The following is a 25,622-nucleotide window of genomic DNA, read 5'->3' as shown; positions in this document are numbered from 1 at the left end:
AAATTATCCAATCAGTTAAGTGTTTATTTTCTTAGTCCCAGCTAGAATGAGATGCCACAGGATGTTGACAACACGGTTGGCACCGTGATCATCATGCCCTTTTTCAGGAGAAGTTAATTAGCTCACTGAGGATGCAGGAAAATATTATGAGTACATATCACTCCCCTTACAGCTTCCATATTCGGTTGTCCCAATTCACAAAAACTTCAAAAAGTGTCAGCATCACAATAAATACAGCTTTTAGAGCTTTATCAGACATATTACTCATACACATCATTTTAAAGGCATACATACATACATACAGATGTTACCCACACCGGGCAATTGTTACAATTCCATGTAAACCTTATTGGCCTTAATGAAAGAGGAGTCCAGGGCTGCAGAGCCAGGAGTTTAAGGTTGGAAATCAAACACAGCAGCTATCGTAAGTTAATGGAAATCATTAAACCAATGCTGCTCCTGGTTCGGGGGATTTTAAACTGTGGGTCGCAACTCCAGTGGAACTGTTGAGAGCAGACTCTCGAGGGACGGCCATGGGTTTGAGGCTCCTTTACACAGGCGCGTAAGATTCCTCGCTTTGAGAATCCATCAGAGTCCTCAAAACAGTTGAGGAGAAAACCACTGACCCCCGCAGAGCAACTCTTCCCCCCCCACCATGCCTCTACTGTTCTCACTCTCAGGTAGCACCAATTATCGTGCATTAAATGGGGTCACGGTAGGGAAAAAGTTTGGGAAGCACTGTTCTAGTTAGAAAGCAGTCAGTTTGATTTGATAAGTAAAGCTCTTTAAAAAAAAGTAAAACGTTTGCAGGCAGCACTGCTTAGTGTGGTCAAGATGTGCAAGTTTCCATAGTATAATAAAATATTGACATGTACATTTTTCCCTTGTACAGGCCAACATCAAGTTCAATGTTACTGACAGAGAGGATGATTATCACAAACAATGATCGGGCTATTCTCACTCTTCACTCCATTTATACCTGGGTACAGTGTCATCATTAAATAATCAGTATTGTACTTCAATCCCTTTATCTAACCTACAATTAAAAACATGTTTTCACATTAATTATTTAAATAAAATTCAACCTCTTGGCACAGTTATTCTACTCTTTTTACAGTTCTCTTATCAAGTCAAGGAGAGAGATATTAAAACAAACACTCATGGGCTGGGGAGGGGGAAATAATGAGCAATTTTAGTGCTACCACTATTTAAAAGAGCAATTCGATGAAGTAAAAAGAGAATGTGGCTTTGTAATTATTTTACAGAAACAATGTTAGTCTAAGTCACCATCTTCGTTTCATTCATCAAAGCATCAGACATCAGAACTGATAGAAGCTTCAGGAAAAACCCCCTTCTGAACACAGGATAAGAAATGTAGGTGATTTGTCAGTCTGAGTGATTAATCTCCTACAGTAAAGTTTGTATTGGTTATAAAGTGCATATGTAGGCCATGACACATTCAAGACACGCATTTATAATGCATTCAAAACCAAATTAGCTCTATGATACATTAGTTTATGAACAAAATGTTCTGATGTAGATGAAAAACATGCCCTCATGTGTTCATTACCGCAATTCACATAGAAAGTGTCATCAACAAGCTCAGGTTGAACCAGTGGCCTAAGTCTTCAGTTCAGGATCAGGGGCCTCTCTTTCCAACCATGATCAGACAAAATAAATAGTTACCTTCCTCTGATGTTTCAGGGTAATCTTCCAATGGAGGACTCTGCAGAACTGAGACAGTGCAGGAAACCTCAAAGGAAGCAGTGGAGAGAATTCCCGCAGAAACAATACCTCCTTTTTAACAAAGAAAATTACAGCAGAGGAACAGGCCCTTCGGCCCTCCAAGCCTGCCCCAGCCACTTTGCCCATCTGAACTAAAACCCCCCACCCTTCCGGGCACCGTATCCCTCTATTCCCATCCTATTCATGTATTTGTCCAGACGCCCCTTAAAAGTTACTATCGTAACTGCTTCCACTACCTCCCCGGCAACGAGTTCCAGGCATCCACCACCCTTTTTTTAATGGCACTAGCTGCAGTCTTCTGGTAAGTAAAGAGTTAAACTGTCCCATCGCTCCTTTGCAAAGCTAAGGCTTGAATGGTAGTGGGTGAGGGGGTAGGGTGATAGGTGGGTAGGGTGGTGAGGTCGGGTCAGGTCAGGGGCAAGTCAGAGGGTTGAAGCATGTCAGAGGGCATCAAGTGATGAAGGCTAGTCAGGTCAGGTCAGTGGGCAAAGCGAGTGATGGGGTTAGTCAAGCTGGGGGAGAAATTGGTTAGTTAGGTGATAGAACCATAGAAAATTACAGCTCAGAAACAGGCCTTTTGGCCCTTCTTATCTGTGCCGAACCATTTTATGCCTAGTCCCACTGACCTGCACTTGGACCATATCCCTCCACACCCCTCTCATCCATGAACCCGTCCAAGTTTTTCTTAAATGTTAAAAGTGACCCCGCATTTACCACTTTATCCGGCAGCTCATTCCACACTCCCACCACTCTCTGCGTGAAGAAGCCCCCCCTAATATTCCCTTTAAACTTTTCTCCTTTCACCCTTAACCCATGCCCTCTGGTTTTTTTCTCCCCTAGCCTCAGCGGAAAAAGCCTGCTCGCATTCACTCTATCTATACCCATCAAAATCTTATACACCTCTATCAAATCTCCCCTCAATCTTCTACGCTCCAGGGAATAAAGTCCCAACCTATTCAATCTCTCTCTGTAACTCAGCTTCTCAAGTCCCGGCAACATCCTTGTGAACCTTCTCTGCACTCTTTCAATCTTATTTACATCCTTCCTGTAACTAGGTGACCAAAACTGTACACAATATGGTGATGGTGGCTAGTCACTTTGGGTCAAGTGGGTTCAGGAGGAAATCAATGTGGATGATTGGAGGGGTCAGTTCTATAGTTACCCATGTCTTATGACTAAGATTTAATCTGTCTATAACATTTTCTGGGTAACTATCTAGATCAGTAAATCTGAACCATCCAAAATCTATGACTCTAACTCCAAGTTGGAGAATTTTTCCAAGGGTGCAAGGCAGCAAGGGAATTGTGCACTGGAAGTTAAACTTCCTGGGAAATTCCCACAGAGTCATTGCATTGGAACATCCGATGGGGCGCTTAGTGTATCCTGGGAGTTGTCTGGTCTCCGACTATCCGGAGACCAGAAGATCTCGGTCATTGTGTTGTTGTCACTATCTACAAGACATGATTGAAAGCAACCAAGATGAACACATGGAGGGGATATGAAAATAGATCAACAATTGAAACTCCTGAACAATTGTGAAAATAGGTCACAAAGAAAATAAAGCAATGATTGAAGAGGGGCACATTTCACATATATTTGTGTCAGTGGCTCACTTTGTTTCATCGAGTTAGTCGCAATCCCTTTTGCCTCATGGACCCTTTTTCTGACCAACTTCCCGCTTTTGAACAGTACAATGATTCCCTTTTTTGACTCTGGTTGCAGTTAAATGGTACGACTCTGAAGCAATGGGCTGCATCTCTGAGCGTGCTTGCTGGCCAATTGTTATTCATCAGTTGGTCATGACTGTTACAGTTATTATTTTAGTCCATCAGTAGTACTTGAAATCGTCAAATAAATTTCTCAAATTGTTGGATGTGAGCCCCTAGTGGGGTGCGATTATTATCTCGGTCTCAGCATCTATGAGGTAAGCTTGGAGTAGCTTGGTGGCGAGAATCGTCTTCTCAGGTATTTCAGTACGTACAAGGGAAGGCAGCTGACGAGAGTGATCACTGTGACTTTCCACAGGAAGGGTAAAGTGATGATGAAGTAGACATCTGCAACAGAAAAGCAAACAAAGCATTAGTTACATTCAGAGCTCTTCTCTTGTTTCCAAATTGTATTCAGTGCAATTTACTTGGGTTCAATTGCTGACCTCAAAGAAAGCTGACCACAAAGATTTAGTGGGCAATATTGATTTTCCCTAATACAATGCCAATTCCATTCTGGCACCATCCATTGGGGATTATTGTAGCAAGTAGCAAAAGACACTCATAGCAAAAGATAATCATTCACTTTTTCAACATTTTTAGGAGAGCAAAATAAATATTTCGTCATACACATGGGATTAAGGTAGGAGCTGAAAAAAATGGGAATTTTGGATTATCTTAAGAATCAATGGAATTATCATGCAATGGAGAGAACGATGCTCCAGACTTCTACAATTAGATTTTCAGGGCCAGAGAGGTTCTTCTGCACAATATGTGACATAGTCCGCTATTTAAATCTCAGTTACTTCTCGTTCAGTAAGAAAGAATAATGTGAAAAAGTGAATGATAGTCAGTGCTCTTTTAATTTGATTTGTTGTCTGCGAGAATTCTACAACCTGGTTTGCTGTTCAGACTGATGACTTCAATGTTCCTGAATGCCATCAAGTCATTGATTCTGTGCTAAAAGCATTGGCAAAGATTGCAACAGAGTACCCTGTGGAGGAGCAGGGTGTCACTGACAGCAACTTCTGGTTTCACACTTAACTGCATGTGCAGATACCAGAAATTACTGTCAGTTTTACAAATTAAAAGCAAAACACTGACACTTTTGCCATCATTAGAAACAGAAATTCTAGGGCAGTGTAAAACAATGTATCAGTGTTGAACCAGTAACATTGTGGCTCAGTACATCAGCTCTCCAGAACACTGACGGGAGTCTTCACTTTCTCACACCACAAGAAGAAATCCAAATGTTTCCACATGGAGTGTGGACTCTACCATACACTCCAAAGACGCCAGAGGCAAAAAGTCAGGAATGGTTATCAATGGGCCTAAAAATGGCATGCACCTAAGAGACATTCAAGAGGCAGGAGTACAAATCATCTTAAAATAGGGCAAAAATTAAATCGAAAATCAATATGGTTACTGAATCTGTGGATCTCAGTATATCGCTGCTGACAATCAGGGATTTTATAAATATCCACGTCTTCGCTGACTAGTTGTGATGAGTAATGCTTTTTCATTCTGGGTTTTGAGTGTGAATCCAGCTCAGACTCGGGGTGAAAGTGTCTTTTTTTTAATTAGTGTCACAAGTAGGCTTACATTAACACTGTAATGAAGTTACAGTGAAATCCCAAAGTTGCCACACTCCGGCATCTGTTCGGGTACACTGAGGGAGAATTTAGCCCGGCCAATGCACCTAACCAGCACATCTTTCGGATTGTGGGAGGAAACCGGAGCACCCGGCGGAAACCCACGCAGACACAGGGAGAACGTGCAGACTCCGCACAGACAAGTGACCCAAGCCAGGAATTGAACCCAGGTCCTTGGTGCTGTGAGGCAGCAGTGCTAACCACTGTGCCACCCTTAGTCTTGGCCTGCTGGATGCAAGGATCCAATGTAACATGTATTTGGGTAGTTTCAATTCAAGTCTCAGTAAGCATGAAGACTTACTTCTTATAGCTATCTTGTGATATTTGAAGCTAAATACATGGGGACAAATTTCAGCAGAGTCGTGATTCAAAAAACCTGGCTACTTTTTGACATGAAGAATGGATACATGGGCAAGATATTGGTGCAATACTAGTATTGATACTGATACTATTCCAGCTAGAGCGAGATAGATTCTTGATTAGGAAGGAATGTGGGGTTGAGGTTACAATCAGTCAACCATGATCTGCTCGAGTTGCAGATTTGATGGGCTGAGTGGCCTACTCCTAATTCATATGTTTGCATGTTACAAGTTGAGGGGGAGATTGGTTAGAGAGAGTGAGGGAAGTGCAGAAATTGAGACAACCAACATTATGTTGACAGTTCACAATGAAAAGATCTAGAGGTCTCGCTTAAGAAGTGAGCGTAGAGGCAAAAGCAATAGGAAAGCTCGCAATTCATCAAGGTGAAGAGGTGAATCTGCGGCCTTTGATAATAATTCTACCTTCCCATTTACAATTCCTCCAAACACACCTTATCTTTCTTGTTCCATCATCCCTTTTGTCATTGAAACTTTCCTTTCTTCCACCCTATCACAAGTCTTCCCTGTTCTTCTCTCCTCCTGCCCTTTCCCTTCTTCTGAATTTGGCTTAAACATGACACAGGGGCGGCACGGGTGGCACAGCGGTTAGCACTGCTGCCTCACAGCGCCAGGGACCGGGTTCAATTCCCAGCTTGGGTCACTGTCTGTGCAGAGTTTGCACATTCTCCCCATGTCTGCATGGCTTCCTCCGAAAGACATACTGGTTTAGACATGCCGTTCTAAATTCTCCCTCAGTGTATTCAAACAGGTGCTGGTGTGTGGTGACTAGGGGATTTTCACAGTGACTTCATTGCAGTGTTAATGTAAGCCTATTTGTGACACTAATAAATAAACTTTAAACATCTCTAACCTTTCCTATTCTAGTGAAAGCTCCTGCAATAAAGGTGAAGTTTTCAATCACACCGGAAATCCTGTGAAATCGCAACCCATATTTATGGACCACATTCCGTTTCTTTGCAACAAAAAGAAAGCGAGCTGAACAACATCCGCTTCCTGAGAGTAGGAGGGCGACCATAATGATGTCACCTGAGCCGTAGGGAAGTGGAGGAGCCATGAACCGAGCTGCTCCCACACATCCTCCAGCCTCCCCTGACATCACGATGGCAACATCCCACTCGAGGCAGATGCATTTCAAGCTTATCTTGTCACAATCGGATTGCTGCTCTTTGGAGATACCAGGCCACTTTGAGTACAATAGATTCACTGTGGTAAGTTAAATTTCCCGCTGAAACACTGGTTCGCCACAATTATTTTGTTTTCCACTAGCTATGACAAATGAAACCGCATCCACTTGCGTTAATACTGAATAATTAAAAATTTCAGCTAGGTGAATAGAAACTGAAAACCCAGAATAATTTTCCATCTGCACCAAATGTTTTCATTCTTGCTGACGCTTTTAGCTGCAAATATGTACATATGTTTGTTACGAAAGCCACTATTGTACGTAGGTAAACTTGGCCAGTTACATTCTGCAGCACCATTCATGTTATTTTATCTTGGCCTGCCATAAACAGCTGATGATAGTGGAGGTGACATCAAGCATAACCTGTGGCTAGGGACAACAGCAGTGAACTACTGCTCCGAGGGTCACCAGGACTCATGAGATTGGGTGACAATAGTTTCAAACTGGTTCCCATTATAATTTGAGTTTAAAGAAAGCAGCCTAACTTTGCTACTCATGTACCGGTGCACTGCATTGCCAGATTTCCTTTTCTTCTAGGGATATGCGTATTGCTGGCTCGGCCAGCATTTATTGCCCTCGAGAAGGTGGTGATGAGGTGCCTTCTTGAACCGCTGCCATCCATGTGATGCAGTTACACCCACAGTGTTGTTAGGAAGAGAGTTCCAGAATTTTGCCCGTGTCAGTGAAGGAATAATGATATAACTCAAAGTCAGGATAGTGTGTACTTGGCAAAGAACTTGTCGATAGTAGTGTTCTCATGCATCTGCTGCCCTAACCTAGGTTTGAATATTCAAATACTTTGAATCCACTGGTTTCCCCTTATCCAGCCCATTAGTCACAACATCAAAAAAAACTCAAACAGATTTATCAAAGATGAATTTACTTTTATAAGACTGTGTTGGCTCTTTCCAATCATATTATGATCTTCAGTGCTCTGTCATCATTCCTCAATAATAGCTTCTAATATATTCCCTACTAACTTCAGGCTAACTGGCCACAGATCCATATCTCCCTCCCTCCCAGCCTGAATTGTGAGGCTATGTTACTTCTAATCTATGAAAACTGTGCTAGAATCTACAGGATTGTGGAAAATCAAAATCAATGCATTCACTCACTCTGTGGCCAGTGTTAGGAAAACAAAGATAGTTTTCAGGGATTTATATTTGTATTGGTAAAATGTTATAAATAGTTTTAAGTGGGTTTAATTTAATGTTTCTGTGTTCGGAGGGGTGAAAACCTATAGCTAGATTCATGATGGACAAAGGTGTCTGTACACGTGGGGGTTGGCTTCAATTTCAACTGAGGTTCTATTGTGCTTAGAGGGGGTTACGACATGAAGAATAAATAAACCAACAGTTGTTGCTCAGCAACTGGGGCCTTATAAGGATAAAAAAAAGTTTTTAAGTTTTAGCTTTGGCTGAATTTGTTGGCAGTTGGAGAGAGGTCACTGAGGACTGAACTGCTCTCAACTCTGCTAGGAGAAGCTGGCAAGGACAAGGGAGATGCAAGGATGCAAGCTTCTTAAGGAACAAGATACAGTTCAGATAACAACGGAATTGTGACAGAAAGACTGTCTAAGATGACTGAAGTTACATGAACAGAGACCAGAGTATTGTTCAGAAGAGTAAAGAAAGTCTTCTGAGTTAAAGATACAATTGCAGTAACCAGCGTTAAAGTGGAACCTCAGACCTTCAGAGGGAGATATAACGTTTGCTGTCATTTTAATAAGAATCTTGGACTTGAGAGTTAAAGCAATCGTGATAGCAGCCAAGACAAACGAATCCTAAAGGTGTAAAATCCTGAACTGGATTTGCTGTTAAAAGTGGAGAGGAAGCTTTATTTAGAAGTGTCATTTGAAAATCCTGGACTGGTTTTTGGAATGAAACTGTTATGGGAAAGCATTATTATGAGAGAAGATGTTAAAGTGTGTTTTTGGGAGTGAAGTTTGAAAACTCTCACGTGATAATTTCTGGGGAGATTCTGAGGAGAAATCCACAGACACTAGCTTGGGTTCAGAGCAAGTATGTGTCTGACCACAGTCATCTTGTGTGCTTAAAAGGGACTTTGTGTATTAACGAGACAATTGTAGTTTAAGATGTACTTTGTAAGTCATGTTAATCTTAAAATGTGTGTGTAATTGTTAAACTAAGAGGGGAGCAAAGGATTATTGTATAATAATCCCACTTTTCAGGTTTAATAAATGTTTTTTTCTTGATGTTAGAACTAATTAGCGGTCCTGACACTCTGTTCCTCAATAGAATCATAGAATAAGAACATAAGAACTAGGAGCAGGAGTAAGCCATCAGGCCCCTCAAGCCTGCTCCACCATTCAATAAGATCATGGCTGATCTTTTTGTGGACTCAGCTCCACTTACCCACTCGCTCACCATAACCCTCAATTCCTTTACTGCTCAAATATTTATCTATCCTTGCCTTAAAAACTGGGCAGGGAATTCCACAGATTTACAACCCTTTGTGTGAAGAAGTTTCTCCTCAACTCAGTCCTAAATCTGCTCCCCCTTATTTTGAGGCCATGCCCCCTAGTTCTAGTTTCACCCGCCAGTGGAAACAACTTACCTGCCTCTATCTTATCTATTCCCTTCATAATCTTATATGTTTCTATAAGATCTCCCCTCATTCTTCTGAATTCCAATGAGTATAGCCCCAGTCTACTCAGTCTCTCCTCAAAAGCCAACCTTCTCAACTTCGGAATCAACCTAGTGAATCTCCTCTGCACCCCCTCCAGTGCCAGTATATCCTTTCTCAAGTAAGGAGACCAAAACTGTACACAGTACTCCAGGTGTGGCCTCACCTGCACCTTATACAGCTGCAACATTATCTTGCTGTTTTTAAACTCCATCCCTCTAGCAATGAAGGACAAAATTCCATTTACCTTCTTAATTACCTGCTGCACTTGCAAATCAACTCCTTGCGATTCCTGCACAAGGACATCCAGGTCCCTCTGCACAGCAGCATGCTGCAATTTTTTACCATTTAAATAATAGTCCATTTTGCTGTTATTCCTACCAAAATGGATGACCTCACATTTACCAACATTGTACTCCATCTGCCAGACCCTCGCCCACTCACTTAGATTATCTATATCCCTTTGCAGACTTTCAGCGTTCTCTGCACACTTTGCTCTTCCACCCATCTTGCTGTCATCTGCGAATTTTGACACACTACACTTGGTCCCAACTCCAAATCATCTATGTAAATCGTAAACAAACCAAAAATAGAAAAATCAGCAGTGCTAACCACTATGCCACCATGCTGCCAAATCCACGTTTTATAAACTAAAGTAACAGTCTTTTGAGTTAGGTCCCGTTCTGGGATCTTCCCAGTTATAACTGAGATCGCAGCCCATCAGGTCAAGATGATTTGTCAGCTTTTTGTTCCATTACTTTTTACAGTACTGATTCTTTACAGTGACCAATATCTTTAAAATTCCTCATTTTCACTCTGTCCTCGTTCCCAACTACATCCAGTATTTTTTGTGTCTCTTCCAGCATGAAGATAAATAGATTTAGTGTCTCTGCTTTGTTTTTATTCCCCTGATTCTCCTTTCAGAGACTCATGTTTACTTTTGCTCATCTCCTCCTTCTTACCTACCTAGAGAAGCTTTTGCAATCTGATTTTATGTCTCCGGCAAGTTTGCTCTCACATTCTACTTTCTTTTTAATTTGTTGGCAATTTATTAACGTTTAAAATCCTCGATCTCAGGCTTACTACATTTTCACGATATTAATACATAATTCCTTTAAATTAATGCAACTTTCATTTTTCGTTAGCCATGATTGAACCATGTTTTCAGTGCGGTCTGTATTTGTTAAGGGAGTGTATGTTCGTTGCGAATTATGAAGTAATATTTTAAATGTTTGCCATTGCCTTTCTACTAGTATATTTTTAAAATCTATTCTCCTATTTTCCTTTGTCAACTCACCCCCCATACTCTGTGTAGCTTGCTTTGTTTAGATTGAAGATCTTAGTTTCAGGCTCAACTAATTCACTCTCAAACTCAATGCAAAATTCAATCATTTAATGATCACTTTATGACCATGAGTAATGCCCACCTGGGCACGGTACTGGAGAGCGCCCTGTAAAACTGCAAGAAATCAACGCATTCAGGAAAGGAAAGGCAAAAACATTTATTTAATAGGAAGGTTGCGAAAAGAATAAAAATATGCTGTTTGTACATTTGACAAAGTTTTGATGTTGACTTACCAATAAACTCATGCAAGAAGACAAGAGATGCAATGTAGCAGCTGAGACTGAGAAGTTCGGCCACAATCATGAGCCAGTGCCAGGTCTGGATAGTTAGTGCCACCATCAGTAACTCAGTGAGAATAAGCGAGGTAAAGGAAATGGCCACCGCATGTACGAACTCCGAGTCAAACAACAGAAGAGCTCCATACATTATTATACCACCTGAAAAAAACAAAGCAAAAGTACAGGTATTCTTAATTGAATAGAGATACAAGTGCAATAATTCTGTATGAACGCACTCCTGTCTCAGGGATTGTTGGTTGAAGTCCCATCTATGTTGACACTCCAGAGCAGTATCATTGGTGGTAATATCTTTTGGAGGAGACGTTAAACTGAGGTCTGCTTAGTCTGAGGTGGAAGTAAAGCAATGCCACTGCACTGTCCTTCTCGGGTGTTCTGTCAAATATTTATCCCTAAATCAATATGACTAAAATTGTTTATCTGGTCATTATCACAATGATGTCCGTATGCTCTAGCTTTGTACAAATTGGCAGCTGAGTTTCTCTATTATAAAAGTGGCTGCACTTCAACGGTGCACAATTGTCTATAACCACTTTTGAAATTCCTGAGGTCATAAATTGCAAGGTTTTTTTTTTAAACATCCACTTGTAAGATCATATAATCCCTACAGTGCAGAAGATGCCATTTGACTCATCAAGTCTGCACCGACTCTCTGAAAGAGCATCTTACTCAGGCCCACCCCACCGCTCAATCCCCATAACCCCACACATTTACCCCACTAATCCCCCTAATCTACACATCTTGGGACACTAAGGGGTAATTTACCATGGCCAAGCCACCTAACCTGCACGCCTTTGGACTGAGGGGGGAAACCGGAGCACCCGGAGGAAACCCACACAAACATGGGGAGAACATGCAAACTCCACACTAACAGTCACCCAAGGCTGGAATCGAACCTGGGTTCCTGGTGCTGTGAGGCAGCAGTGCTAACCACTGTGCCACCACAAACCGTAATAAAATGTAATTTCCATACCTTGGTATATACTAATTAAAACCCAAATCAAGAAGGTTTTAAAAGAGAGTGGTCGACCCTGAAATAGAGAAAGGAAAGAATCAGTTTTGCAGACACTCCTGCACTTTTACGGTTACAGTTACAAGTCAACATTTTAACCCTCAGTATACAGAGCCATTCTTGCAGGTATTGTGCAAGAGAGCGCTGATATTTTTCCAAATTTGCAATTAAAAGTGTTATTTTCAGATTCAGAGGTAAAGTTCACAACAGACTTAATTTAGATTTCTTTGGAAACGAATGAATTGACGCACTTAGCAAGTTATAGAGTTATTCTGGTATTCGGAGTTTTGAAGCAGTAACACATTCCTGGAACTGTTGCTTTAACTGTATCTGCTGCAGCAGAAATTTCCATTGTATCTTTGTCAAGTTAGACTTGGGAGTTTTGAAATCTGTCAGCACAGATGCAATACTGCATTCATTGTATAATTGCTGAAACATTTGTTTTTAGTGCTGGTAAAACAGCTCAAAAGCTTCATTATCTGAAGTCACTGATGAGCTTTGATAATAAAGGAAACTAGCTCAATCAACAGAAAAAGTTTCCCAACTCTTTACAATGCAAACAAAGATACCATGCCATGCCCTTCTCTAAAAGTCTTTTGTTATTAATGGGAGCTACATTTACTGTTTACTTAACACCTAAAGCAGATCATAATTATCTAGTATACTTCCATTGCTGTATACTATTAAAAATGTTTCAGATTCTTCCGGTACTCTGCGCTTTTATGTTTTTCAATATTTACAAAAATTCAAAGCAGAGGCTGTGGCGATGGGCAATAAACTCTCCCACTCTGTGCTCCAAATGAAAATTTTCTCTGTCTCACTAGGTAACCACAAAGTATCCCACCTACTGACCTTCAACTTCAGAAGGGCTGTGATGAGCAGGTCTGAGAGACTATTTACGTGACCGCAGACTTTTCAAAGTGATCTCCATAACCACAGAGCCAGGCCAAAATGGTACTTAAGCCTTCAATCCCCCCACCCTCCCCCCCGCCCCCCGGTGGCTCAGTCAGTTGATATAGTGGACAAGATAGAGAGCCTTAAAGTACCAGGAATATCCTACATACAACCCATAAACTGAACTAAATTCACTGGCATCAGCCAGGGTAGTAGTGGGAGCACTAACAGTGATTGAAGTCTCACAAGTTAGAAAGCGAGTGAAACAATAGTCAGCAATGATTCCTGCTCTTTTCATTAACTAGTTAGCCAGCTTGCAAAATGCATTGTGGATATTGAATAAATGTGTGATGATGCCCCCGCTATTATTAAATCATCTATTAAATTCACACATTAAGAATTGGCCACTTGGGTTGAGACATTTGACTAGGTTGTCATCAGGGGATCAGTACCTCAGGATAGGAGGAGAGGCAAGTGGTTAAAAAAGAAATTGGGGCTCATCAGGTCCATTGAGTGTTGTGGTCATCCAACAGAACATGGGTTCAAGTCCAACTCCTCCTCAGTTAGATCGTTTTCCTGTGTTCTCAACATGGCTAATAAGGTGACCTTGGAAATTCTGTTGTTTTTGGGGTACAGTTCCAGTGCTACTTGAGTGAGCAGGAGAGGAATTAGTGTTGAGATTTGTCATAGGCAATTTTCCACATCTTTTTTATTGTTAATGAAAGTATGCCAAAAATGTGGACAGGCATTTCTTCCATTGACCTTCATCGCATCATACGGAGGTCACAAGAGAAGGGACTGGCAGAATGATGTCATCAGCAAAGGATCCTGCTAGTTCCTGTCCCATATTACGTTATAAGTAGTTGGAAATGGAGCACGTTTAGAAACGAGGTTTAAATGTTGGTCTCCAAATGGCACTTTTGAATAAAATATACATTTGTTCCAGAATGTTTCAGACCAGAATGGCTAATCCCTTATCATAGCAAGGTGCTGCTCAGAAATTCTGATCATTTTTTGGGCATAGACCCTCCAGATAAAACCGATAGGGCACCCAACCAAATACAAATATCCACAAATCCAACATACCAAAAATGATCTAAGCTTGGTTACAACTCTACCTGTCTTGCAGCTGCTAATTCACACTGAATCAGTCAATAGATTCAGAGGTCCTGACCTAACGGCCCCGTTGACTGTGGGCACTAATCCCCTAATGGCCGCTAAATCTCGCAAGAAGCCAAAAATGGGATTTGCACTGGTGAGATCACAGAATGAGATCTTCCCAGCTCCCTGCTGGTGAGGAAATCAGGAAGGGCATGAACCTGATTTGTGTGGTCCTGCTACATCCACCTTCCTCCTAAATCCCAGCACTACTGATTTTCAAAATCAAAAACCAGTGAAGATGACCATGCCGAGTATAGCACCTGGGCAGTGAGGGATATGCCCAGGCAAGTCCTCTGGAGGGCTCTACTGCAGGGGGTCCCCTTAACTGCGGGGGTGGGGGGTTGGTCTTCTGCATGAGGGGAATCCTGATGTCCATAGGAGGCGGGGTTGCCCATGTATGCAGGGGTCTACATGTACATGGGGGAGGGTTTCTATGTCTGTCGGGGAGGGGAGGGGAGGGATTCTTGTGTACATGGAGGTCTTGAAGTCCATTGGGGGGTGTCTCAATGTCTGTGAGGGGGGGGGGGGTTACTGTGTACATGGGGTCCTGAGGTTCGTCCGTGGAGGGGGGGACATTCCCCATGTCCATGGGGTGTCTCGATATCTAGATGGGGAGGGGGTTCTCCATGTATGTGGGGGCGGTTCCCTGTGTACGTGAGGAGGTGTTGTCTTTTATTTAACTCAGCAATTGAGGCCCCCCCCACCTCGGGATTCCTGGTGTTGTTGGCTTTCTTAGGTCCCACTCCTCCAGCTGACTGCGTGAATCGCGACCCCCCATTTTGAAATTGCAGCGTGCAGTTCAATATCGCAAGAAAAACCGATTGCGCAGCCTGCGAGTTTTACACTGCTTTTCCCTTTGAGTCAACACTCTGTGCACTTCTCGGAACATTGACTACAGAATCATGGACGTTTACCACACAAGAGGCCATTCAGCCCATCGTGTCCACACCAGTCAACAAAGATCTGACTACACTAATTCTATTTTCCAGCACCTGGCCCGTAGCCCTAGAGATTATGGCCACACAAATGAATATCCAAATAATTCTTAAATGTTATGAGTGTTTCTGACTCAACCACACTTTCAGGCAGAGAGTTTCAGACTCCCACCACCTTTGGGTGAAAAAGTTTCCTCTCTTAGCCTTGTACCTCTTACTTTAAATCTATATCCCTGATTATTGAACCCTCTGTGAATGGAAAAAGTGCATTGCTATCTACCCTATCTATGCATGAGGGGGATTAGGTCCCCTCTCAACCTTTGCTGCTAGAAGTAAAACAGCCCCAGCTATCTTTCCTATAGCTCAGACCTTCCAGCCCAGGCAGCATCCTGGTGAATCTCCTCTGCACCCTCTCCGGTGCAATCACATCCTTCCTACAATGTGGTGACCCGAACTGTACACAGTACTCCAGCTGTGGCCTAACCAGCGGTTTATACAGTTAGCATGAACTCCCTGCTCTTGTATTCCATGCCTCAGGTAAGGGCAAGTATCCCATATGCCTTCTTAACCACTTTAACTCCCTGCCTTGCTACCTTCAGGGATCTGTGAACATGCTATCCAAGGTCCTTCAGTGCTTTCCAGCGTTCTACCATTCAGAGTGTAATCCTTTGTCTTGTTAGCCCTACCGAAATGCATTACCAGGTTGAATTCCATTTGCCACTGCTCTGACCATCTGACCAGTCCATTGATATCTTCCTGCAGTCTATGGCTATCCTCCTCACTATCCTGCCAATTTTGATTAAGTCCAAATCATTAATGTACACCACCAATAGCAAGGTCTCCAGCACTGAGCCCTGCGGAACCCCACTGGAAACAGACTTCCTTGACCATCACTCTCAGCTTCCTGCCTCTCAGCCAACTTTGGATCCAATGTGCCACTTCACCTTCGATCCCATGGGCCCTTACTTTCTTGACCAGTCTGTCATGAGGGACTTTATCAAAAGCCTTGTTTATCAACAAGCACCATTATTTATGGGCGGCACAGTGGTTAACACTGTTGCCTCACGGCTCCAGGAACCTGGGTTCGATTCCCGGCTTGGGTCACTGTTTGTGTGGAGTTTGCACGTTTCCTCCGGGTGCTCTGGTTTCCTCCCACAGTCCAAAGATGTGAGGGTTAGGTGCATTGGCCATGCTAAATTTCCCCTTAGTGTCCTGGGATGTGTAGGTTAGAGGGATTAGCAGGCTAAATATTTGGGGTTAAGGGGATAGGGCCTGGGTGGGATTGTTGTCGGTGCAGGCTCGATGGGCTGAATGGCCTCCTTCTGCACTGTAGGGTTTCTGTATTCTATATCTAACAACAAGCTTGTATTCATACAATGCCTTTTATATGGAAAGGTATGTCCAAGTGTTTCTGAGGGATGTAATGAATTCTGAACAGAGCTTCAAATACTACTTCCTATTCAGCACCAGGACTTGTTTAATCCAGCTCCATAACACTGACCACCTTCAGCCCTACATCACCTTTGTCACTGCTGAAATGCTTAACCATATCCTTGTTAGTTCAAAATTTGACTGCTCCAAAGCCACCCTTCTGAACCCACCCTACACAAATGCAAACTCATTTCAAAACTCCTCCAGCTTCATTCTCTTCTGCATTAAGTCCTGGATGTTGGCAAACCGACAAACAGCTCAGTGGCGGGAAATTCCCCACTTGTATTGTGCCCTTCAGTCTCCTGGAGTTGCCTCCCTGACATCCTCTCACCAACATCCACCCCATCGGTGGCAGAGCCGCCCTGCTCACACAATCCCCACATCAACCTGTTCACCTTGCTGCCTCGCTCTGACGTTCTTCTCTTTTCAATTATCATTTCAATCGTCACTTCTCACTTTTAAACTGGCGCTCAGCATCCTTTGTCAAGCAGAAACTAAATGCACCGTGTGAATGCAAGCAGTTACGTTGCTGAATACCAGGATCTATGGTATATCTGTGACATCGAGAAGGTATATTAAAAATTCAAATCCACATTTCAATTTGATCCTGTAATTATTTCATTTTATTTTATCACGGCGCATCAGATCATTGTATCCACAAAGGACTGCACATTGTTTCTAAAGCCTCCATTCTCATGGTTTCTGAGTTATAAAAGGCTGTAATGTGCACTGAAGTTTTCAAATTTCTCTCCGAATTATGCTTTCAAACTATGGTTGAAATCACTAGTGATTTGCTGCTAAACCACAGGAAATAGGAACATGCAATGTAGCAACCCTGTTGGGGCTGTGCTACATTATTAGGTCGGCAAAGTTGAGACATTCCTCTGCTCCTAACCTGTGCTGTATCTGATCCTGGGAGTGTTTGTTGCTGTTGCTGTATGTGTGAAATGAGGGAAAGGCCAGACCCTGAGACTAATATTCTTCAACCTGATGGGTACAGTTTTACAATAGAAACATTTTCACAATTCCAGCATTGGGTAGCAATATAAATGCATCTTGAGCTTTTCTCTCTACACAAAATGGTAAACGGTGAGTGACGACTCTTCAGAAGTACTTCATTGATTGTATAGTGGTCTGGGATGTCCTGAAGTCATGAAAGACACAATATAAATGTAAGTAAAGTACCATGATGACTCATTCCCTCAAAAATGCTGTTATATTAATAATGTCAGCATAGTGATGGGAGGTGTCATTAACAGTGTTATCAAGCAGCACTCACTCAGCAATAACTTGATCACTGAGGCTCAGTTTAGGTTCCTCCAGAGCCACTCATTAGTCTAAACTTTGACAAAAGAGCTGAACTCCAGAGGTGAGGTAAGAATAACTGCCCTTGATACTAAAGCAGCATTTGAACAAGTGTGGATTCAAGGAGCCCTAGCAAATCTGGAATCAATGGGAAACAGGGAAACTTTCCACTGGTTGGAGTCAAATTTAGCACAAAGGAAAATGGTTGTGGCTGTTGGAGGTCAATCATCTCAATCCCAGGACATCACTGCAGGAGTTCCTCAGGATTGTGTCCATCTCCAGCTGCCTCATCAATGGCCTTCGCTCCATCATAAGGTCAAAAATTAGGATGACTGCATAATATTCAGAACCATTTGTGACTCCCCAGATACTGAAGCAATCTGTACCCATGTGCAGCAAGACCTGGACAACATTCAGACTTGGCTGACATGTGGCAAGTAACATTTGTGTCGCTCAAGTACCAGGCAGTAACCATCTCCAACAAGAGATAATCCAACTATCTCCCTTGACATTCATGGCATTATCCTTGCTGAATCCCCCACTATTAACATCTTAGTGTTAACATCGACCAGAAACTGAACTGGACTAGCCATATAAATACTGTGGCTACAAGAGCAGGTCAGAGGCTGGGAATTCTGCAGAGAATAACTCAAATCCTAACTCCCAATGCATGTCCACATGTATAAGGCACAAGTCATGAACGTGATGGATACTCTCCACTTGTCTAAATGAGTGCAGCTCCAACAACACTCAAGAAGCTCAGCATCATGCTTGGACAAAACAGTTCACTTGATTGGCACCCCATCCAGCACCTTAAACATTCATTCCTCCACCACCAACTCACAGTGGCAGCAGTGTGTACCATCTACAAGATGCACTGGAGCAACTCACCAAGGCTTCTTCAACAGTACCTTACAAACAAGCGCCCTATACCACTTAGAAGGACAAGGGCATCAGATGCATGGGAACACCAGCACCTGCAAGTTTCCCTCCAGGACACACATCATCCTGATTTGGAAATTGATCGCATTCCTTCACCGTTGTCACGTCAAAATCCTAGAATTCCCTCATTAACAGCATTGTGGGTTCAAGTAGGCAGTTCACCACCACATTCTCAAGGGCAATTAGGGGCGGGAATTAAAAATGCTGGTCTAGCCAGTGACGCCCACATCCCATGAAAGAAGATGAAGAAAGAAGACTGCATATATATTTATAAATTTAGATATGCAAAACGTATCAGTCTAAATACATTTAGCTGGACTTTGCCAAATTCTAAAAATGAAATTGAGATAATATAAATGTAGGTTACAAAAGAGTTTACACAGAGAATTATTCCAATGTGTACCTTGGTAAGATCTTTGTATAATTCTGGATACAGCATTGCAACTTCTGATTTCACATCCTTGTCCAGAACGAGAGAGAACACTGGGAACATTGTATAAATTGTTGAATACCTGAGGAGACAGATAGAAAATATCACTTTTCATTTGCACAAGCTACTTTAACACAATAACTAAGGCCTCCTGATTTTTAAAAAAATGATTTATTTGACCTTAGAACAGTGGTCGTCAAACCATAGCTTGCAAGTGTGGTTCATTCCTGGTGTTATGAAACCTGTTAAATCATGCATTGGGGGGGAAGTAAACATCTTGATGCTGTCTTGACCTCACAGAGAGAAAACGAGAGAGCAGGCAGCATGGAGAAGAGAGAGAGGAAGGTTACGGGCAAGATCAAGAATTCGTTTCAGCTCATCTTGAAATTGGTCTGCTGTTCACTGAGTCGTACGAACATACAAATTATGAGCAGGAGCAGGCCACTCGGCCCCTCGAGTCTGCTCCGCCATTCATGGCTGATTTGATAGTAACCTCAACCCCACATTCTTGCCTACCTCCAATAACCTTTCACCCCCTTGGTAGTCAAGAATCTATCTAGCTCTGCTTTAAAACGTTCAAAAATTCTGCTTCCACTGCCTTTTGAGGAAGAGGTGTCTCGAGACATGCAGAGAAAAAAAATCTCCGCTTCTCCATCTTAAATGGGCAACCCCTTATTTTACACAATGACCCCCTAGTTCTAGATTCTTCCACAAGTGGAAATATCTTCGCTACATTCATCCTGTCAATACCCTTCAGGATCTTAAAGGTTTTGATCAAGTCACCTCTTACTCTTCTAAACTCCAAATACAAATCTAACCTCTCGAACCTTTCATCATAAGGCAACTGACCCATTCCTGGTATTAGTCTAACAAACCTTCTCTGAACTGCTTCTAATGCATCCTTCTTTAAATAAGGAGACCAATACTGTACACAATACTCCAGATGTGGTCTCACCAATGCCCTGTAAAATTGAAGCATTACCTTCCTACTTTCGTAATCAATGCCCCTTACAATAAATAATAATATCCTACCCACTTGCATGCTACATCAGAAGCCATGTGCACTGTTAGTTTGGTAGGATACACTCATCTCACTGACAGGGGAGGCAGTGGCACATTGGTATTGTCACTGGACTACTAATCTAGAGAACCAGGGCAATGATCTGGGGACCAGGGTTCGAATGCCATCATCGCAGAAGGTGGAATTTGAATTCAATAAAAATCTGGAATTAAAAGTCTAATGATGACCATGAAACTATTGCCAATTGTCATAAAAACCCATCTGGTTCACTAAATCTGTCATCCTTACCTGGTCTGATCCAAATGTGACTGCAGACCCAAAGCAAGGTGTTTGACTCTTAAATTGTCTACCGAAACGGCTGAGCGGAGCCTTTCAGTTGGAGGGCAGGGATTGGCAATACATACTGGCTCCACCATGAATGAATTTTAAAAGAAATTCTCCTAATGAGGGCAATATCTTGCAAAGAACTCTGTCACGCCGACAGCAGTGAGACATGCAATGACTCAGTTGCAGACACAGTTCAGACAGCAGCCTCGGAAGGATAATAATTGGGGGGTGGTGTTTCCAGCATTTTCTGTTTTTATTTCATTCTGAGTTCTGAGTCACAGCATGAAATAGAAATAATTTTAAATTGACACATGCATCCTGCTATGCTGTAGGTTGAAATTAACAAGTGTATTCCAAAGCACATTCCAATCACAATGATCCTGAACAGCAAAGGACCATTCATGCACTGTTTATTTAACAATTAAGATATGAAGTCATGAAGCAACACTGATTCATGTTAGTAGAATAATACATTTGGAATTCTATGTTATTACACTGCTTTTAAGGCAATAGATCAGTCACGAGCAACACCACAGGCGATTTGGATATATTGCAGAATTTACTGTGGTGTTGCATATTGATGACACCCAAAGATGCGTAGGTTCTGTGGATTGGCCATGGTAAATTGCCCCTTAATGTCAGAGGGACTAGCTAGGGTAAATGCATGGGGTTACGGAAATAGGGCTTGGGTGAGATTGTGGTCAGTGCAGACTGGATGGGCTGAATAGCCTCCTTCTGCACTGTAGGGATTCTATGGGTATCATCACTTGTGTCAGTGTTTGTGACATATGTGTACAGTTATAGTGTGCTTCTGAACTGGAGTCTAATACTGACAAACAGGGTGGAATTTTCCCAAAACAATGACTAAGGCTGGAATATTCTGCCTGTTCCCCTGCAGTGGCGGCGGGGCGTGAACAGCCGGAGAATTCTGGCCTAAGTGCCATTTCAGAGAAATCTTCCCTCCTGACGCAAAGCAGATCACAATCTCTCTGCACTTGGTTGTTTTTTTTTGGGAGAGTGGCGAGTTTCGCACCGGTTCTGAAAGGAGCAGGACTTAAATAGCGCTGGTGAGTCCGGCTTCACAGATTTCGGGCGCCATTTTTAAAGGGTGCCCCAATCTCAAATTGAAATTGAGGATCCTCACACTCCCCCATGGACATCGGGGACCCACCCCCTCCCGCCCCCCCCCTCACTGAAGGAATACTTCCCCAACCACCCTCCCTAACAAAGATCAGTGGCATAGGGACTGGAGCACTCCAAATGGGTCCCCTTTATGACCCCTCCCCATCATGACTGCCCCCACTTCATGCTCCCTTCGTGACCACCCCCACATCCTGACCCTCATTCTTGATTCTCCCCCGCACCCCCCCAACCTCGTTTCATGCCCCCCTTCATGATCAGCCCCTCAGGCTTCACTCCCCCGCAGGCTTCACCCCCTTAAGCTCCACCCCTAATGCCCCAGCTCCCTTGGCACTACCCCTGGCACCCTGGCAATGCCCACCTTGCAGTATCCAATTGGGCACTGCTAGGGAATCAGTTGGCACTGCCAAGCTGGCACTGCCAGATGGGCAATGCCCAGCCATGACCTGACCACCAGGGTCTTCAATGGCCTCCGAGCCACCCCTCCTCCCCAGCGAGGCCATCACGCCTAGTCTCCGTTTGTGGAGACCAGTAGTGATTCTCTCACTGGTTTCTTGCAGTGCCCAAGGGTCAGAAAGTTCTGGGAACAAGGAAGATCCGGCCTCGAATGGACTCTGCATATTTAAATACGCATTGAAATATGTTAATCTGGTTCCTGCCCTTCCTCATGCTGAACCCCTCACCCGCAATTCTCTGGCCCCAGTCCACTCTAATGCATTTTGCGCCGGGCATGACATGGCCAGAAAATCATGGCTGCAATTTGCAAAGTTTCAGGAGAAAATAACACCTCAACTCTGAATAGTTGAGGCTCTGTTGACTTTCCAGTTTGGCTTTGTGCCCTTAAAGTGGCATGACTTTACCCTAGCTAGTCACCTAAAATGATATAGCACTACATTCCTTACCAATGAGTTTTAACATCTGGCTTAATGTGAACAGTGAAGTTCTGCACTAATCTTTAATTTTAAAATACTGTACTCCAAAGCAAGTTTTTGCATAATTGGTTGAAGATGATCACAGCGAAATTAATTAGTATTTTTAAAAAAATGTTAATTGTGATAAAAAAATCCACAGCAAATAACCGCTCAGATTTAAGATACCACATTGAGTATCATTGCCTTTAAGGAACTGTTTTAGGGTTCAGTTCTCCCCTCCCACCATCCTCAATCCCGATCAACATACCACTTCCCAACTCCTGGAGGGATACACAGTGACTTGCCCTTCAAAACATTCCCGAGGAAACCCAGCTGACAATAGGAACCAGCCGAATGGAGAATTTGTCACATTTTAATAGGGCATTATTGTTAACCTCAAAAACCCTCTGAATCAGAACAGTTACAAATTTTCATTTTACTCACAATGCAGATGGGGGTTAGGAATAGAGTAACAATTTTCTTTTAAGGGATCAATTGTGGCAATAATTTGTTGTTTGCACCTGAATTTCACAGTAACTTCATTGCAGTGTTAATGTAAGCCTTACTTGTGACTAATAATTAAACTTTTTAAAATTAATCTACATATCACTTTTCATACTGTACAGTGGACTAATTCAGATTTTCTCAGAGATGATCGTCACTCTTTAATAAAGCTATAAGTTACAGTAATTAGTCTGGAAGTTGCATCAGTCCTTGTATAACTAAAAATATATACAACTCACTTACCCTATGACAAGGAAACCTTGGTACAGAGGGATAGAAGCAAAGTAAAATACTGACGAGAAAACAGCCTGTGGAAAGATACAGAGTTAGTTGTCAAATGGAGCTATTTTAACTGGCATCAAAGTTGGACATTTTTGTGTTTGCTTTTGAAACAGACAATTACAGAAAGTGTTAGTGGACCGGCAGTGAAATGGAGTCACCGTTGTGGTCTTCCACGTCACTACTTCTGACTTAAACTAAATTGTCAAGGTTTGTGCTTAGCCACAAGGAGAGTGGAAACACATCAACTCTTTAAAGGGCGGGACTTTCCAGCCACGCTTGCCCTGAAACCGGAAAGTGCTGCCCGAGGTTATCGGACCTTTCCATGGTCCGCCCTCACCCATTCCGATTCCCGCGGCAGGCGGAACGGGAAAATTCACCCCCATATGTCCCAGTAACTTGTCTCGTGACTGGTAGTGGGACAGACTGGAAGCCTCCCTGTCTATCCCACCAAATAATGGCAGTGAAGAGAAGGTCACTGCTGCCAATATTTAAAAGAACACTCTAACCCTGTTTCATCAACTGCCAATGTCCACAATTCCATTAACCATTTACTGATGTTGTACTATTGTTTATTCTTCTTGAAGATAAAGGAAGAGAACATCATCCTTTTTTACTTCTATCCCCCCCCCCGCGCATGTAGTGATGTGATCCTTTATTAGAATGGCATCCATTTGTGAAACAATAACCAAAGGCAACATCAATCTGAGTCTAGCACCAGTCTAGATAATGGTATAGAAAATAAATGAATTGTCCTTTTCTTCTTCAAAATTTAGGACTGTTGTGCTATGTTTCTACAAAGCCATAATGCTATCTTGTGCAAGGTTCATAACAAGCTCCTGTGTAGTGTAATTATTTTCCCAGTCTGTGGCTCGGCTAACACTGCATGGCAGAGATCGGGGAAGTGCTCCACACCCAAAGTATGGATCAATACTCAACAACACTTGGTGAGATATTAAAAGGCTTTGACAGATATTTTAAACTCCAAGTTGTAGAGAGCACAGAATCTAGGAGAAGATCCCCCTCAAAATAGTGCTGCGGCAGCAGAAGATCCCAGAGTGAGGAGGACAGAAAACCCCAGAGCAAGAGACAATATTCATGCAAACCAGCTAAGTCAGCACAATTAGGCAACTGAAGATACCACTTTCTGGACCGTGGAGCTTGTATGCGGTCACTCCCAAGTCCACCAAGAAGCCAGTTTTGGGATTGGTAATTATTGTTGTCTTCTCTCAACAAAGATAAAAATGGTTGCTGAAAGTGGGATGAAGTAGGATTGGGGTGGGAAGTGGGGGAGGGGTGTTGGGAAGGGAAAGAATAATCATATGTGCTACCCTTACTGTGAAGTAATATGTGTAATTATATATATCAAAACGCGATGAAAGTGCACTCAAAATGTCGCTTCTTATTACAGATATTGACTGACCTGCTATGTGTTTGCAGCATTATTTTACTGGAAACACATAGCAATCCTGTCACTTTTCACATCTTCTTTGTTATGTTTAATGAAACATTTGTTTCCAAGAACGCAGTGGTTTGATTACCTGCATGGTACTGATACACAGACTCCGGTGAATCACAAACTGGCTAAGAGCAGCCGATCTCTTGTAGCTGTTGCGCCCATGGACCATCAACAACCGGCCAAGGTGCTTGAACTGAGTTATGGAGAAATCTGACGCCAGAGACGCCTGTTTTCCTTCCTAAAGAAGTTCAAACGAAAAACATATGACTTTGTTTAGCAGCGGGCGTTTATCGTAAATCGTAAACTTTAAAGCATAGTTTCTGACAAGCACATTTACCTGTTGGGACGCAAGGGATGAAAACAACAACAAATTTTCCGGTGATCAAGGCAACGGAAGAAGCCAACTGAATCTCACCGGGCAAGATCTAATCGCAAGTGACAGAGGAGAAAGGGCAATGTTCTAAGCTGCTGTACCACCTCAGTCCACCACTCAAATTTAAGTCGTGCTCGCACCATTAAACTTCCAGCAGATTGGATGAGTCACGCAGTTAGTGTAAGGGGACATCCATTCCATTTTATATTACACCAGATAGAACAATTCATTTAAATCTAAAGCTACTCCAGTTAGCATGACTTCTAAAAGTGTTGACTGACTAATGTGTCAGTCAGTGCGACACCTTTAACTAATTGTGTTAATTATCCAGGGTTCAAAGTAAAGCGCAAATTCCACTATCTAGTTTGTAAAGTTGCTGAGGGAAATAAAGAATTTATGAGGATCTTTTGATCTGAGTGGTTTTACATGAAACCTATTTTTTGGTCCATTTCCACAGAGCCTAATAAGCACCAGCAAAATAAACGTGCACTGAACTGGTCTCCAAACTGTTTTTCTCGGATTTCCGAAGGAAGGTGACTTTGTT

General features: G+C 42.6%; 1 protein-coding gene across 1 annotated transcript in view; it reads right to left on the bottom strand.

The window, feature by feature from the left end:
• Positions 1-222: 222 nt before the first annotated feature.
• Positions 223-25,622, bottom strand: part of atp9a (ATPase phospholipid transporting 9A) — a 185,461-nt gene continuing 160,061 nt past the window's right edge. The window contains exons 23-28 of the mRNA XM_078236446.1: positions 24,788-24,943; positions 23,211-23,275; positions 19,038-19,146; positions 11,928-11,985; positions 10,892-11,095; positions 223-3,800 (exon numbers count right to left, since the gene is read on the bottom strand). Of these exons, the coding sequence (XP_078092572.1) occupies positions 3,664-3,800; positions 10,892-11,095; positions 11,928-11,985; positions 19,038-19,146; positions 23,211-23,275; positions 24,788-24,943 (729 nt within the window). The 3' untranslated portion in view covers positions 223-3,663. The remainder of the gene's footprint in view (positions 3,801-10,891; positions 11,096-11,927; positions 11,986-19,037; positions 19,147-23,210; positions 23,276-24,787; positions 24,944-25,622) is intronic.

This window comes from Mustelus asterias, chromosome 20 (genome assembly GCF_964213995.1).
Source record: "Mustelus asterias chromosome 20, sMusAst1.hap1.1, whole genome shotgun sequence".
In the NCBI taxonomy this organism is placed as follows: Eukaryota; Metazoa; Chordata; class Chondrichthyes; order Carcharhiniformes; family Triakidae; genus Mustelus; species Mustelus asterias.
Note: the sequence above shows the minus strand (reverse complement) of the source record. Positions and strands in the feature narration are given on the sequence as shown.